Consider the following 18,517-nt stretch of genomic DNA (forward strand, 5'->3'; position numbering starts at 1 on the left):
CACCTACTGAGATTGCAGCAAATCTGAGAATATCCAGATGTGCAGTCTACAAAGTTAAAAAGAAGCTGAAAGATATTGGAACAGCCTCACGAAAACCTGGGTCTGGAAGTGCCGATCTGTGCGGACCAAAAAGTTCATTGACAAGGTGATATGTGGCCACCCCAGAGTCCAGATCTCAATCCCCTGGATTATAGCATATGGGCAACTGTGGAGGACAGTGCCTGTAAGAAGCCACAAACTTCTGTGGCAGCCTTGGAGAGGTCCATTGTTAGATCTTGGGAAAAGCATCCTACATAAAGAAGCGTTCCGCAGGCGCCTGGAGGCTGTTGTGACACTTAAGGGAGGACACATTGAAAAATAGAGTGTACTGTACATGTTCTTTACAATAATGTATAATTTGTGATTCAATTCTAATTCTAAGCTGAATAAACATGGCATTTAAATTGTATTATCGCAGTGTAAACTTTTTTTGGGGTCACCGTGTATAAGACATGTTTTTTTCTCCCCCCCAACCCCCCCCCCCCAAAGTGATTTAAAAAATGTATATAAATAAATGGTTTTTAAGCACTTCAAATTTCATAATTATGATAAGTTTTAAACATAACTGTCCAACCAAATCATTTTTTAACAAGAACAAAGTACTGTAGCAGATAAATGCTTGGCTTTATTAAATGCTTCTGTTTATCTACTTTAGCTGTGACCGTTGAAGTGACATGTAGAAATTTCAAACTCCTCATGATCACTTCTGGCATTTAAATGTCTCCAACGTCCCCGCAGTACACACATTCATTCCAGCGCGGCTTCCTTTCAACTGTTTAACAAGTTAAACGATGATTGACAGATGCCCGTGTGAAGTCTGCTTCTTTGGCCAGATCAAAGCCATTGTTGTGCCGCAGAGACTGAGAGGATCAAAAAGCTAGGAGAGGGAGGGTAGGAGGCTGTGCGCAGACCAGAAAGTGAGGCGTATGTGGATAAAAAAAAAGAAAAACTATCGCACGTACTTGCGATGGGACTATTGCGCACACGCACATCGCGATGGCGATGTTTAAACGACATATCGTTCAGGCTTAAGCCAATCACATGGGGGCAACTCAGTGCATTTAGGCATGTAGACATGGTTTAAGACAATCTCCTGCAGTTCAAACCGAGCATCAGTATGGGGAAAAAAGGTGATTTGAGTGACTGAACGTGGCATGGTTGTTGGTGCCAGAAGGGCTGGTCTGAGTATTTCAGAAACTGCTGATCTACTGGGATTTTCACGCACAACCATCCATAGGGTTTACAGAGAATGGTCAGAAAAAGAAAAATATCCAGTGAGCGGCAGTTCTGTGGGCGGAAATACCTTGTTGATGCCAGAGGTCAGAGGAGAATGGCCAGACTGGTTTGAGCTGATAGAAAGGCAACAGTGACTCAAATAACCACCCGTTACAACCAATGTAGGCAGAAGAGCATGTCAGTACGTCGAACTTTGAGGCAGATGGGCTACAGCAGTAGAAGACCACGCCGGGTGCCACTCCTTTCAGCTAAGAACAGGAAACTGAGGCTACAATTTGCACAAGCTCATCGAAATTGGACAATAGAAGATTGGAAAAACGTTGCCTGGTCTGATGAGTCTCGATTTCTGCTGTGACATTCGGATGGTAGAGTCAGAATTTGGCGTCAACAACAGGAAACCATGGATCCATCCTGCCTTGTATCAACGTTTCAGGCTGGTGGTGGTGGTGTAATGGTGTGGGGAATATTTTCTTGGCACTCTTTGGGCCCTTTGGTACCAATTGAGCATCGTTGGAACGCCACGGCCTACCTGAGTATTGTTGCTGACCATGTCCATCCCTTTATGACCACAATGTACCCAACTTCTGATGGCTACTTTCAGCAGAATAACGTGCCATGTCATAAAGCTGGAATCATCTCAGACTGGTTTCTTGAACATGACAATGAGTTCACTGTACTCAAATGGCCTCCACAGTCACCAGATCTCAATTCAATAGAGCATCTTTGGGATGTGGTGGAACGGGAGACAAATCTGCACCGTGTGATGCCATCATGTCAGTATGGACCAAACTCTCTGAGGAATGCTTCCAGCACCTTGTTGAATCTATGCCACGAAGAATTGAGGCAGTTCTGAAGGCAAAAGGGGATCCAACCCGTTACTAGCATGGTGTATCTAATAAAGTGGCCGGTGAGTGTATATTTCCCTGCAATTGCTCTATAAAATTAACATTTACTGAACACCACAATGTTTTTTCATTCATTTCTTATCGTGTTTCTGAATGCTAAAGAGTTGCACTTTTGAACTAATTCATTATTTTTTCAAGCTTTTTATCCGAGTTTGTTCTACATGATAAAATGTCTGAGTGAGTGCTTGTCCAAGACTGGTGATTCCATACTTTTTAGTAGGGGTAGTGGTCAGATTTCTTGAAATAAGAAAAATAGCTAGTTGAAAATAAGCGTAAGAGACTTATTTTAAGTAATAAATTATTATATTTAATCTTTGAAAAGCTTGTTCGTCAGAAATCTCCCTGGAGATTACTCACACACCTCAATAATGGATGAAACCCCAGACCATGATTTTGCCACCATCAAACTTAACTGTTTTCTGAGTGAATCTCAGATCCATGCAGGCTCCAGTCGGTCTGCAATATTTGCAGCGACTGTGGTGTAATTCAATGGAAGATTCATCTGAAAAATTCACTTTTGCCACTTTTCCAGCGTCCATCCTTTTGACCGGCTGTTGGCCTTAGCTAATGCCACACATTTTTTTAATTGTCTGCACCCTGAAAGATCTGCAGGGTGGATGGCAACATAAAAAGTCTGAAATATCAACAAATCTTAGCTGCCTCTTACATTCCTAACCATAAAAAGGGACAAATTCTGCAGCAGGATGGTGCTCCATCGCATACTTCAACCTCTACCTCAAAGTTCCTCAAGGCAAAGAAGATCAAAATCCTCCAGGACTGGCCAGCCCAGTCACCAGATATGAACATCATTGAACACGTCTGGGGTAGGATGAAAGAGGAAGCATGGAAGACGAAACCCAAGAATGTTGATGTACTCTGGGAGGCATGCAAGACTGCTTTCTTTGATGTTCCTGATGACTTCATCAATTAATTGTATGAATCCTTGCCGAACCGCATGGATGCAGTCCTTTAAGTCCATGGAAGTCATACAAAATATTAAATTTGGATCTCACATCACCACTACTTAATTCAATTATGTTATGTAACATATTTATGTATTTGAGGTACATTTTTTTGTTCAATTTTCACACTACTTTTTGTAGAGGACAAAAGTTTTGTCTAGCCAAAATTTGACCTTTATGTCTTCATTAAATGATAACTCTTTTTTCAGGTAAACAAATATATTTTTGTACATTGAACATCATTTGGGAGGGTCTTAGCTTTCATGTGAGCCATTTCTGAAACCAATTGAATAATTACAAGTCAGGTTATTAGCAATTGTTTCTACAAAATGGATAAGTGACAAGACTTTTGTCAGGGACTGTATATACAGTGATCCCTCACTTATCACTGTTAATTGGGACCGGAACTGATTGCGTAAAGTCGAAAAACCGGAAAATAGAGTCACACACACAATTTGTTTGTTTTCGTATATCTATAATATCAATAAGTTAACATGCATTTATAGGATTTTATATTATCATTAGAACATTGTATAGTTTGAAACGTAAAGAAAATATGAATATAAATAACATACATAAAAGTGTATAAATAATATAACACACGCTTTATGTTCATTCTTTTATACGATACGTGTGTGGGGTGTAAATGTACATAAATATGTAGATGAATATTAAGTGTACAATGTTTTTAGAAGTCTTTTATTCCTATCACAAGATACTTATGACAAGATTAAAAAAAAGTATGATATACTAACTGTGCAAAAGTTGAGCCGCGAAGTAGCAAGGATTACTGTAATAAATACTGTTTGTGTAAAAATGATTCCCCAAATGGTATTATCATAATATGACGGGTTGTGCAATATTTGTCGTTTTCGGAACTTCCCCTAAATGAAGCGACCCTCGGCACACACTTGGCTAAACGTACCTTATTTACTCGACACACGCTTCAACGGCTCGGCACACCTCGTTACAATACTATATTTTAGCTAATCAAATGTGAGTATCCCAAATCACCCGCTTGTACAAATTACGCCATTAATACTCATTATCGCATGCAGCTGTGTTGGAATCTTATCGGAGTGTTTTTGTATGGGTATAACGGTCATCACAAAATGGCTGAGCCTGTAAGCAGTGTCATTTTTTGTTTAAACAGAAAGTGAAGTCTTAAGAAATTTGCATTTTGCATATTTATGTAATTTGAGCAACGGTCTTTTACTAGATGTGGTTTTTCCCTCATATGATTGTCTGCCACCACCCATTTATCAGGACAAATTTCAACATACTTCCGACGACAGAATAATGACAATCTACTCTGGGCATTCATTCATTCAGACAGTCTCTAGTTTTGTCATTCATTTTTTTGGTGAAGGTCCAAGTCCAATAATTGTGTTTGCCTTTATCAGCTGCATTAATTGGTGAGTAATTTACTTAATTTTAGAGCAATCGTTTGTTTCACATCACAGGATTTTTTATTGATGTCAAAAGATAATACATTCACTTATATAATGACACTTTACAGTTGATCTGTGTGCTTCTGTTAACACAGGTGTACCACTAAGAAGTGAAATAAACACACTAATTTCACTCTTAAAGTCAACATTACGAATCTTACTTGGTCTTCCTGACCGCACAGTAAATGCTAAAGTCCACTACTTCAAGGTACTGTAGGTCCAAATGGTCAATATATAGAAGACAACAATCTTAAGATCTGTTCTCAAATAACATTACATAACATAAACTTTTAAGGTCACAACAAGAGTGGTTTGTTTAATAATGAACACAAACAATAGGCATTTTCTTAGCTTTAAAACAAAGTGTGACATAAATACCAGAAGAAAATTATATGTAAACAGCATTATCTTTCACATAAGGAACTTACTGAATAGCTGTAAATGTGACCCTGATGTTCCTATGATGTATTGGTACTTTTTGGAATAAAGAAATGAGCCAACACATCATTTGGTTGTGATAATGTGTAAATGTGCTCTAATATTTGTGGACATCAATATACTTTCAAGCAGTTAAAACCTGCCAACTATAATCTCTCAGTGGCCTGTTCACTCCCAATAGGAATGTCCAACCCGTGTTCCTCTGGGATGTATGTGAGCAGTGACAGACAGAAGACAAAACCTCCACGGACGTAAAGTGACAGCAGCTAAGAAAGGAGCATTTGTCAAGTTGGCTGATCACTTGGTGCTCTCAGCTTTGGAAGCCGACACACTTGGTGAGATGACAAGTGTGAAGAATTGAGCATGCAAACTTGTGTGTAGAATGTGGAAGCATATCCATGTCACATGATCTCTAAGAGCCAGTCAAACAGGCTAAGCAGATTCATGTCTTCACTCTCCTCATGAAGTTTACAGAATTGAAGCACAGCACTGAACAAGTCTGCAATCCGCCACGACTTCTGTGACATCAGATGGACCACCTTCTGGAACTGAGATAACCCACGCGCCAGTAAGATGTAGGATAAAAAGTTGTTTTAGTAGTTATGTGGATATTTTTTTACCCACCTTAGTGACCCTTTTTTCTTTGGACTTTTTGAAGTTGAGAGCTGGAACGCCCAGCTCAGAAGCAGCAATCCACTGAAGAGCCACTGTGACCTCGGAGTCCATACAGTCTTCATCCAGGTCACAATTTACCACGAGGAGTTCCCTGACATTATCGGTAACACCTCCTGCTGTCCTGACTGAGCCGCCCTCTGAAATGTCACTCATAAATTAGTCAACAAAATCACCTAGTAAATTTTTTACAATATAGTCTGTAAATTTTAATCTTAATTACAGCAAGTTACAGATTTACAAAACCCATTATAAGATAGATATATATATAGATTTTTATTTAACAGACTCAATGTTCAAATTACAACTACACAACACAAGACAACAAAAACATAATAATACAAACAATAAAACAATAACAAGTGGATGACAATGAACAACACTGGGTCTCCTAGCGACCCACTTTTAGAAGGTACATATGCTTCCAAAACCGTGACAAGTAGCGTGCAAAACTTCAAAATGTTATTCAGGCCCAACACAATCACATTTTCATAACCTTTCAGACGACCAGTAAAATTAAACATGAGTATCCTTAAAACACTAAAGGGTAGTCACCCGAAGTGCTACAAACATATCTGAGGGACTGGGCCTTTTCAAGATTCTCAGAGAGTCATTATATGCCGCCTGAAGTCCCTGAAAACGTGCTTTTTTATAATTAGACCACAGATGTGCAGTGTAGACGAATGTTAAACAGGGCCACCTTGACTTCATCAGAGCACTGACCAAATTTACAGGAAAGGATGTTAGCTTGGACATACAGAGAGCGACACTGACGAAATAGGTCCTCATTGTATGTCAGCGTTTCAGTGATCATATGACCGAGATATTTCACCTGACTGCACGACTTTCTCACCTGACCTGACAACTTAAAAGTCAGGGAAGACATCTCTTTATTTGTCCTCACGATCATAACGACACTCTTAGCATCATTGTACTTTAAATCGTGTAACTCCCCGTACCTGGCATGCACAGTGAGCAGCAGCTGGAGACCAGCTGAACTCTGACTAAGAAGCACACAGTCGTCTGCATACATAAGATGGTTCACCACCAACCCATCAGCCATGCAGTGATTTTTTACACCTGCTTAACTGCTTTGACAAATCATTTATAAAAAAAATTGAATAAAACTGGAGATAGGACCAGTATAAAAGAATTCTTAGAATGTCATTGGAAACACTTGCTTGGCTTAATTTCTTAAACAACTTTCCATGGTTTACACGGTCAAAAGCCTTGGAAGCGTCTAAAATTTACAATCAGCAAACACAGAGGAGTTTTTACTTATATATGTACAGTGGGGAGAACAAGTACACATTAGCAGTGTATCAAATACTTGTTCTCCCCACTGTATTCACCAGTTCTTTCAGAACGTAAATGCACATATCCGTGCCATGCTTAGGTTTAAAATCAAACTGATTAAATGTTGAGCTTATTAATGAGTTAACTCTCTCTAGTAGGATGAGTTTAATAAGCAATACACGTTTCAATGAATTTGAGAGTTTAAGTCTGCCTTCAGCCACTGTAGAGTACAGTTGTACCTCTACATACGAAGTTAATTCGTTCCAGGACCGTGTTTGTAAGTCTAAATGGTCGTATGTCGGCAGGATTTTCCCATAGGAATACATTATAATTCCATTAATTCGTTCCACAGCCCAAAAACCTGCACTAAATCCTTAATAAACACTGCTGGTACTATTACAAATGACAATTACACACACCAAAACAAATAAATTATAAATACAAATTGGAATAATAATATAATAATAATAACATGAATTTCTGTAATAATGTAGCAAATCGGGTTCTAATGTGGCGGACGTTTTTTTTGCTGTACCTGAACGCATCGCGCGGCTGACGTGTCAGAGGAAGCGGTGGAGGTTGGGAGTTTCACTTTCAATGTTTTCTTGAGAACACAATCAACTTTTGTGTTGGATAAATTGTGAAATAAATGATAAAAACCTGACGTAGCTGGCGATTTCTTTGACCATGTTACCACAATAATAATTGTCACCATAACTTATAAAGTCAGGCGAACGGTGGTCGGAGGACCGTGGAGATGTATTGTTTAGCCAGTTCACGGACGCGCACCCCAGGCTCATATTTCTCTATAACTTGCATCTTCATTTAGAAGGTAAGCGTCAAATTTATGCTTGTTTCACCACCTGTACCAATCTTTTTGAAACCTGAGTTAATTTCTCACACAAGAAAATCCGCTGTGCGTTCGTCTGCGGTGCTGTCATGTTGTCGTTTTTCGAATGTGTGGTTGGATGTAGAAACAAATGGCGAGTCAAATTTTACGTTGGATGTCGAAAACATCGTGTGTCGAAGCGATCGTATGTCGAGGTACCAGTGTACTTGTGGAACACAGATGAATATTTTCAGCACAATGTTCATTCACGCGTCATACTTACCAAAGCAACTGTCTTTGGTTCCTGCTTGATCACCTTTCTCTGACTCTACACTGTGAAAACAAAAGAAAACTGCTTAAGCAAAATAGTCTTAGTATAGTTCCAGTAAAATGCACATATATTGGCTATAAGGTGTCCAAAGAAATGTATACGCTCTTTAGCAGTTGGTAATAAATTTTTCTGTGGATTTTTTTGGTAGGTTAAATCAATGTAGGTTGAATCAATTATGGCAGCAGCCAGACTAAACTTTGAAGAAAGAAACTTCAATTTCAAATGCTACCAGAAGTATGAAAATGCAGTTCAAGTGGGAACATGTCAAGTTATTAGCTACAAAAGGGTGTATAAATATATATACTGGACTGTCTCAGAAAATTAGAATACACAATATTCTAATTTTCTGAGACAGTCCTGTATATTGTTCTATGTAAAGGACGTCAGCCAAGGTCGGCCCCCCACATTTTTACCACGCCAAATCTGGTCCCCTTTGCAAAAAGTTTGGACACCCCTGCTTTAAATGGTGGATTAATGTACAGGACTGTCTCAGAAAATTAGAATATTGTGTATTCTAATTTTCTGAGACAGTCCAGTACGTATATATTAGGGCTGTCAAAATTTTTAATCGAGTTAATTACAGCTTAAAAATGAATTAATCATAATTAATCGCAATTCAAACCATCTATAAAATATGCCATATTTTTCTGTAAATGATTGTTGGAATGGAAAGATAAGACACAAGATGGATATATGCATTCAACATGCGGTACATAAGGACTGTATTTGTTTATTATAACAATAAATCAACAAGATGGCATTAACATTATTAACATTCTGTTAAAGCGTTCCATGGATAGAAAGACTTGTAGTTCTTAAAAGATAAATGTTAGTACAATTTATAGAAATTTTATATTAAAACACTTCTTAATGTTTCCGTGTTAATAAAATTTGTAAAATTTTCAATCAAAAAATAAACTAGTAGCCCGCCATTGTTGATGTCAATAATTACGTACACAATGCTCATGGGTGCTGAAGCCTATAAAATCAGTCGTACCCAAGCGCCAGCAGAGGGCAGCAAAACTCCATAAAACACAATTAACAACTGGGCAGTTCACTGTACTGTCATTTAAATCTGCCTGAGCGGGGGATGTGCGTTAATTGCGTCAAATATTTTAACGTGATTAATTTAAAAAATTAATTACTGTCCGTTAACGCGATAATTTTGACAGCCCTAATATTATATATATATATATTGGGGGACACTCTGTATATAGATATACACACATACACACATCCAAATTTTCAGACTAACCCATACTCTAAACCCTGTGGTCTGATGAAAGTAAAGCACAGCTGTTTGGCCTTAATGACCAATATTACCTCTGGAGGAAAAAGGGGGACGTTTGTAGACCTGAGAACACCATATAAGCTTGGTGTTGCTTTAACGTACGGAGGTGGGAACATCATGTTGTGGGTTTTTGTTTTGTTACAGCAGGAACTGGAACACTTCATAAAATAGATGGCGTCAAGAAGAAAACATTACATGGAAATATTAAGGCAATATCTCAAGACATCAGCCAAAAAGCTGAAATGTGGCAAATGGACAATGACCCTAAGCATACTGCCAAAATGGTTATAAAAAATGGCTTGAGATTAACAAAGTCAAGGAGTGGCCGAGCCGTAACAAAAAAAGCCCTGCTCTAAATCCCATCAAAAATTTGTGGGCAGATCTGAAAATGCGTGTGCGAGCAAGGCAACTTTTTGTGCATCTGTACTTTACTTGAGTACAAATATAAAGTGGTACTTTTTACTGTACGAATACATACTTTTACTCCACTTTCTTCTCATTGTGAATTTATAGTTTTGTTTTTATGCCTGTGTTAAAAAAACTTGTGTAGTTTTATTTTCGTGGGCCAACACTGTAGCATCCCAATTTTCAAACGCCTCGACTTCCGGCTACTATATTTGTGCATGGCTCAGCATGGCGAACGGTGAAGGTGAACACCCAAAGAGAGAACTACACATGAAACTTGTAAACAATGACCCATTGGTTAATCTGGAGGAGGAAGGCACAAGTTATTATAAAACTTCTTTAGAGTGAAACGTCACGGTGCCACAACAAAATATGTGGTGTGTAAAAAAATGCATGGGTCTACTAGTAGCAACTCGGGGACAAGTGGTCTCAATTTGATTTCAAACTGCATTAAACACAATAATCTAAAAAAAAAAAAAAAAAAACACACTGCTGGCCAAAAGTATTGGCACCCATGCAATTCTGTCAGATAATGCTCAATTTCTTGATTGATTGATTTCAGAAAATGATTGCAATTACAAATGCTTTGGTAGTAATATCTTCATTTATTTTGCTTGCAATGAAACAAGAAAAAGAATGGAGGAAAAAAAAATTAAATCATTATCATTTTCCACAAAACTCCAAAAATGAGCCGAACATAAGTATTGGCACCCTTTGAAAAACCTTGTGATGTTTCTCTAATTGTGTAATCAACAGCACCTGTTAATTACCTGTGGCACATAACAGGTGGTGGCAATAACTAAAACCAGTTAAAATTGATTAAAGCTGACTCAACCTCTGCCCTGTGTCCTTGTGTGTACCACATTGAACATGGAGAAAGGAAAGAAGACCAAAGAACTGTCTGAGGACTTGAGAAGCAAAATTGTGAGGAAGCACGGGCAATCTCAAGGCTACAAGTCCATCTCTAAAGATCTGAATGTTCCTGTGTCTGACGTGTGCAGTGTCATCAATAAGTGTAAAGCCCATGGCACTGCGGCTAACCTCCCTAGATATGGACGGAAAAGAAAATTGACGAGAGATTTCAATGCAAGATTGTGCGAATGCAGGATAAAGAACCTCGACTAACGTCTATACAAGTTCAAGCTGTCTTGCAGTCCGAGGGTACAACAGTGTCAACCCGTACTATCCGTCGGCATCTGAATGAAAAGGGACTCTATGGTAGGATACCCAGGAAGACCCCACTTTTGACCCAGAGACATAAAAAAGCCTGGAGTTTGCCAAAACTTACCCGAGAAGCCAAAAACATTTTGGAAGAATGTTCTCGAAAGAGACAAAAGTAGAGATTTTTGGGAAAAGGCATCAACATAGAATTTACAGGGAAAAAACAAGGCCTTCAAAGAAAAGAACACGGTCCCCACAGTCAAAAATGGCGGAGGTTCCCTGATGTTTTGGGGTTGCTTTGCTGCCTCTGGCACTGGACTGCTTGACCGTGTGCATGGCATTATGAAGTCTGAAGACTACCAACAAATTTTGCAGCCTAATGTAGCGCCCAGTGTGGGAAAGCTGGGTCTCCCTCAGAGGTAATTGGTCTTCCGTTAGGACAATGACCCAAAACACACTTCAAAAAGCACTAGAAAATAATTTGAGAAAAAGCACTGGAGACTTCTAAAGTGACCAGCAATGAGTCCAGACTGGAATCCCATAAAACACCTGTGGAGAGATCTGAAAATAGCAGTTTGGAGAAGGCACCCTTCAAATCTCAGAGACCTGGAGCAGTTGGCCAAAGATGAATGGTCTAAAATTCCAGCAGAGCATTGCAAGAAACTCATTGATGGATACGGGAAGCGGTTGTTTGCAGTTATGTTGTCTAAAGGATTTGCTACTAAGTATTAGGCTGAGGGTGCTAATACTTTTGTGTGGCTCATTTTTGCTATGTTTATAATTGCGATGTTTGTTTACTGCTTTTCGTCTTACTGCAAAGAGGGAGGACGTGATGATCGGCCATGATATTTAAGTCATCAGCCATCGTGCTGTGACCCGGGAATTTAACGCCTGCTTTCACGCACACGCTTCCCGGGAAAGTCCTGGACATGATACTAGGACGAGACCCGTGAAATGTCCGTGTAATCTCCGTGTCAGTCAACACGGGAAATTGTTTTCACACACAACTGCTGCACGGTTAAATCCTGCGATATTTCCGGTGTTTCGGAGTATGTGAAAGGGGCTTTAGTTAAAGATTATTCTGTAATCAGCTACTGTATTTCTTGACACGCATCGCATGAGCTTCAAATACAGAATGGATTTTAATTTCCTTACAGTTTTCCACAAGAACATAATAAATCATTAATCATCTCACTGTCCAACAAGAGGTTCAGTATCAGTGTCGAAAAAGTGACAGTTACCCAATTTCTGTGCTATGAGAAGGCACATCAGAGAAAGTATCTAGATCAGCCATGCCTACGCTTGAGCCGCTGCTGGTCTCATTCCTATAAACCATTAAGGAAACAAGAGAAAGTCATTTACATCTTGGGTCTACGATTTTTTTTCTAATAACTGATAAAAGTGTGCGGTCGGTCAAGTCATATTGCATGAACTGAAGATTCCAATGCATATAGCAGTTGCAGCAGAAACTAACACTCATGGTTGGAGAGCAGTGATATTTTAACGACAGCATTGATGGGAGAGCCAGTCTGGTAACCATGCTGTTGTATCACATGGTTTGGGAATGATTTGTTAAACATGTGGATGAAGAAGTTAGAAGGAGCAGCATGTGTTATGATTGTGAGTTTTATAATTGAGTGACAATCACAAGAAATATTTCCCACAAAACACATGAAGCCAAGGACGACCAGCCAGTGATTGACTCAATTTGCTAAAAAAGGACAATGTTCTAAATCAAGAAGCTTTGAACTCAAATGCTCTCGAGTGACAAAAGCTGAGCTAGTTTGAAGGTGTGTCACGACTTCGTCTAGGCGCTTTTTGAAGCTTGCTGTCTGACCAAGCTGGCATGAAACCGGAAGCAAAAGCGGGAAGTAAATTCAGCACTGGCACAAAAGAGCACGGTGTCAACAGCAGTAGGCCAATGACAGTGAGGTGACGGTAGGAGCAGCAGCCTCATGAGCAAATATCAGGAAACAGTAGTCACTAACCCCTCACACAGGTGGATAAAACTACTGGTCTCGTCAGGGGGGTCATCCTCTGTGTTTATATGGGACCAGCTTCCCGTGCTCTCTTCACTGCTAGCACTCATTGAACGCTTGTCCCTCTTCACTACTTTCGTCGCAACCACAGCTGGTCTGTCCCTTTCACTGCTGGGAGAGCAAAATAGTGAGATCATAAACACAAACGCCACTGCCAAGTGGCGCAGGTGTTCTGATTTATTCTCAGTGGACTACACTAAAAGGTAACTAATTTGTCATCATATCTAACACAGCAACAAACTGCATTACTCAAGGGGATGACTGTAATTTCTATGCCCTTATTAAGCTGATGGACATGATCAATTTTTGAGCACTGTCAACCTTCAATCCAAAGATCCCAGGCAGAAATGAACTACTATTGCTATCTCAACAAATTGAGAATTTGCATTCCATTAAAACATGAAAATATATCTTAAACAACATATTGCAAAAGCTGTTTTTTTTTTTTTTTTTTTTTTTGCATTTCTGCCATTGCCAGGCTAATTTGTATACAGTGTATCACAAAAGCGAGTACACTCCTCGCATTTCTGCAGATATTTAAGTATATCTTTTCATGGAACAACACTGACAAAATGACACTTTGACACAATGAAAAGTAGTCTGTGTGAAGCTTATATAATAGAGTAAATTTATTTGCCCCTCAAAATAACTCAAAATATAGCCATTAATATCTAAACCCCTGGCAACAAAAGTGAGTACACCCCTTAATAAAAACATTCATCCCTAAATGTCCAAATTCAGTACTGCTTGTCATTGTCCCTCCAAAATGTCATGTGACTCGTTACAGGAGTGCTGTCAGCATTGCTGCAGAGTTTGAAAAGGTGGGGGGTCAGCCTGTTAGTGCTCAGAATATATGCTGCACTCTACATCAAATTGGCGTGCATGGCTGTCACCCCAGGAGGAAGCCTCTTCTGAAGACGGTACACAAGAAAGCCCGCCCGTCTCATCAGACCATAGGACATGGTTCCAGTAATCCATGTGCTTTGTTGACATGTCTTCAGCAAACTGTATGTGGGCTTTCGGGAAAATAAATTAATTCTATTATATAAGCGGCACACAGACTATTTTTCATTGTGTCAAAGTGTCATTTCGTCAGTGTTATCCCATAAAAAGATATACTTACAGTGGGGCAAATAAGTATTTAGTCAACCACCAATTGTGCAAGTTCTCTTACTCGAAAAGATTAGAGAGGCCTGTTATTGTTAACATGGGCAAACCTCAACCTTGCGAAACAGAATGTGGAAAAAAAAAATGACAATCACATATCTTGGTTTTTAAAGAATTTATTTCCAAATTAGAGTGGAAAATAAGTATTTGGTCACCTACAAACAAGCAAGATTTCTGGCCGTCAAAGAGGTCTAACTTCTTCCAACGAGGTCTAACGAGGCTCCACTAGTTACCTGTATTAATGGCACCTGTTTTAACTCATTATCGGTATAAAAGACACCTGTCCACAATCTCAGTCAGTCACACGCCAAACTCCACTATGGTCAAGGCCAAAGAGCTGTCGAAGGACACCAGAGACAAAATTGTAGACCTGCACCAGGCTGGGAAGACTGAATCTGCAATAGGTAAAACACTTGGTGTAAAGAAATCAACTGTGGGAGCAATTATGAGAAAATGGAAGACATACAAGACCACTGATAATCTCCCTCCATCTGGGGCTCCATGCAAGATCTCACCCCGTGGCGTCAAAATGATAACAAGAACAGTGAGCAAAAATCACACAACCACACGGGGGGACCTGGTGAATGACCTACAGAGAGCTGGGACCACAGTACCAAAGGCTACTATCAGTAACACAATGCGCTGCCAGGGACTCAAATCCTGCACTGCCAGACGTGTCCCCCTGCTGAAGAAAGTACACGTCCAGGCCCGTCTGCGGTTCGCTAGAGAGCATTTGGATGATACAGAAGATGACTGGGAGAATGTGTTATGGTCAGATTAAACTAAAATAGAACTTTTTGGTAGAAACACATGTTCTCGTGTTTGGAGGAGAAAGAATACTGAATTGCATCCGAAGAACACCATACCCACTGTGAAGCATTGGGGTAGAAGCATCATGCTTTTGGGCTGTTTTTCTGCAAAGGGACCAGGACGACTAATCTGTTTAAAGAAGAGAATGAATGGGGCCATGTATCAAGAGATTTTGAGTGAAAATCTCCTTCCATCAGCAAGGGCATTGGAGATGAGACGTGGCTGGGTCTTTCAGCATGACAATGATCCCAAACACACAGCCAGGGCAACAAAGGAGTGGCTTCGTAAGAAGCATTTCAAGGTCCTGGAGTAGCCTAGCGAGTCTCCATATCTCAACCCCATAGAGGGAGTTGAAAGTCCGTGTTGCCCAACAACAGCCCCAGAACATCACAGCTCTAAAGGAGATCTGCATGGAGGAATGGGTCAAAATACCAGCAACAGTGTGTAAAAAGCTTGTGAAGAGTAACAGAAAACGTTTGGCCTCCGTTATTACCAACAAAGGGTACATAACAAAGTATTGAGATGAACTTTTGGTATTGACCAAACACTTATTTTCCACCATGATTTGCAAATAAATTCTTTAAAAATCAAACAATGAGATTTTCTGGGTTTTTTTCCACATTCTGTCTCTCATGGTTGAGGTTTACCCTTGTTGACAAAAACAGGCCTCTAATATTTTCAAGTGGGAGAACTTGCACAATTAGTGGTTGACTAAATACTTATTTGCCCCACTGTAAATATCTGCAGAAACGCAAGGGGTGTACTCACTTTTGTGATACACTGTACATATAAAGAGGCAGCACAGTAAGCACAATAACTGCATCTTATAAAACTGCACTCAAGTGGTGGTGTGAGATTTTTGCACAAAACAGTACCCTGTTCCTTTTTTGTTTCTAATTACATTCATTAGCACCTTTTTGAGGATCATTTGAAACTGAGATGCACAAAGTACAGTGACAACCTTCATTAGCCACGCAACATTAAAAATGCTTTGTCTGTGTATGGCCCATTACTTCTCCGAAAGCCATTCAGAAACACTGGACAATTGAAATCAGATATAAAGAATAAAGAGGAGTGTTAATACTTTCTGAAATATGCAAACAGCATCCGTTGGAATAGCTTTAACTTGAAGACTTCGACTAAATAACCCCCAAATTCCACTCTCAAATTCTCTGTGTGCGCTGCGCTCAGCTGCGTTCCGAATGACGCAACCAGAGGTCGGTAGTTACGCGTTACATGTACTCCATTATATTTACTTGAGTAACTTTTTGAGAAAAATATACTTCTAAGAGTAGTTTTACTACGCTATACTTTTAACTTTTACTTGAGTAAATATGTGAAGAAAAAACGCTACTCTTACTCCGCTACTTTGGGCTACACAAGCGTCGTTATATTTCTCCTCCTTATTTTACATATTAGATTTATTATTTTTTTGCCAGAGATGCCAAAAGTAGAGAAGTGCCTGGTGTATTACCGGGGTAGCTCTACCGATTTCACCAATGAGACGTCGCAAAAACAATCACAAAACTCCATCATACCAATCAGATGCAAGCTTGCCTTCCTATCTTCACGCCAGCCTGTTTAATCATGTAGTGTCTTTAAAGCACCGTAAAAAATGAAGTATTTGATAAAGAGTGCTGCCCTAAACATGACACGAAAGCCCGGATTTTAGCCTTTCTCCTAGTTTTTATTTGGCACCGATTGATAACGAAAAACCGGAGATCTGATCCTTTAAATTTCAAAATTGTAATTATGAAGGAACTCTTCACTATTCAAACTAGGAACTATTTTCTCCACCAAGGGCAGTCATGCTCTTTGTACGAATAATGCTTCATTTATATATTTTTTTTTCTCTTGTCGGAATTTAATTATTATTATTTTTTTGTATTTATTTGGCTTTATGTGGTTATGTAATGGGTTATTGCACAGTATCATTACAACAACAGCCCATATAGATAACGTTGTGTTCAATAAAAATACCATTGTTTATAAAAAAAAAATAATAATAATAATAATAATGAGTCCGTCCTCTACTGTCCGTCAAAACTAAAATACGTACGACGTCTATTTTCGGGTCTGTCAACCTGCGGCCGGATCAAGTCCTACCCTTTAGGAAACATAACGGAAGTAAATAATGTTTAAAAATGTTATGCATCAAATTTTTACTATATTTTATTGAAATTTGCACAAACCGAAATGTATATAGGTCATTTGCATGGGATGTACAGTGCTTGTGTGCATCCAAACAACAAAATATATTTTAAAATGACTATAGGAAATGACAAAACTATTGTAGCGTCACTAGGTATACTGTTGGCACCGCAATGGTGTCAAATTGGTGCATTTGATGCGGAAACGTTTTTGGCCCATACATGTGCGTTTTTTCTGATAATAATCACAATAATAAATTGTGTGTTGATCTGATCACGTGGTGTCCTCAGTTTTGCGCATGTGCTTCTAAAGTCTGTGGGTGTACGGACCGCATGAGAGATGTATGCAGTGAGCATTGGGCATCGCGGCCCGCACAAAGGCGGCCCGCATTGGAGCTGAGCGCAGCGCACACGGAGATAGTGGAATTTGGGGGTAAGTGTTTGTCAGCTGTAGACATATGATATGTATAGACTTATGTTGTACTTCCAAAAGTACCCTCAGAGTGCTTGCAATTAGATTAAAAAAAAAAGTCAAAATAACCAAGTCCTCAAACCCCTAGTATTCAAGTTAAAGTGAAAGACAATGTTTTGACCAAGTGCATCCCAAATGAAAAAGATTTTACATACCGATTTAAAAACAAATCAAAACAACAGAATTTCATTTTTATGATGTGTAATAGTGGAGAAAAATGGCAATCAAAGCCAAATATTTCCAGGAAGTAGACAAGATTTGTGTGAGCAGATGTTTTTAAATGTCAGAACTGTTTTAGCCAATCAAATGCGAGTATTTCAGATGGTCTACCATTGATTGTAACGTCAGTTATACCCACAATTTCCTAGGCTATTGCTATATTTTCATGCGAGTCTCAAACATCCCAAGTTCCAAAAACTCATTTCAGGGAGATGTTTATCGACACAATCCAACCCTCCCTATCCGACAACCACGGTGCCCCATTTAAGGCCACTTAATTTAACCAATGTTTTATTATTGATAATATATTTTTTTTAAATTGATACATTAATTACCAATTAAACAATCATGATCATTACATTTAGCCTATGTTTTACTTAATTTTATCATAGTCTTTAACCCATAGAAATAAAATGCAAGTGATGGCATGTTAAACTTAGCCTGCCTCAACATGTCTTTTAGAACACACAGCGCACCTGCCAAGATGTCATCATTCTTCACCTTAACTCTAACTTCAGTGACGGTCGGACATGGTAAATCAAACCCTGCCCGCACTGAAAGCCTATTGGCAAATTTTGCTGACAGATCCAATCAGTGCACTCTCAGGCAGTCACTCTGAACAGAGGAAGCACTCGCTTCAAACA

The 18,517-nt window shown here is 39.2% G+C and overlaps 1 protein-coding gene across 7 annotated transcripts in view; it reads right to left on the reverse strand.

Moving 5' to 3' along the window:
- Positions 1–4,588: 4,588 nt before the first annotated feature.
- The window catches only part of sphkap (SPHK1 interactor, AKAP domain containing), a 236,123-nt gene continuing 222,194 nt past the window's right edge, over positions 4,589–18,517 (reverse strand). For 3 of the 7 annotated variants that reach the window (XM_057838232.1, XM_057838234.1, XM_057838237.1), the window contains 5 exons: positions 13,005–13,166; positions 12,258–12,341; positions 8,112–8,161; positions 5,656–5,843; positions 4,589–5,579 (listed from right to left, as the gene is read on the reverse strand). In XM_057838232.1, the coding sequence (XP_057694215.1) occupies positions 5,433–5,579; positions 5,656–5,843; positions 8,112–8,161; positions 12,258–12,341; positions 13,005–13,166 (631 nt within the window). In that variant the 3' untranslated portion in view covers positions 4,589–5,432. The remainder of the gene's footprint in view (positions 5,580–5,655; positions 5,844–8,111; positions 8,162–12,257; positions 12,342–13,004; positions 13,167–18,517) is intronic. The other 4 variants (XM_057838233.1, XM_057838236.1, XM_057838235.1 and 1 more) reach the window with 4 other exon arrangements.

The sequence above is a fragment of the Corythoichthys intestinalis genome, chromosome 6, assembly GCF_030265065.1.
Source record: "Corythoichthys intestinalis isolate RoL2023-P3 chromosome 6, ASM3026506v1, whole genome shotgun sequence".
NCBI lineage: Eukaryota > Metazoa > Chordata > Actinopteri > Syngnathiformes > Syngnathidae > Corythoichthys > Corythoichthys intestinalis.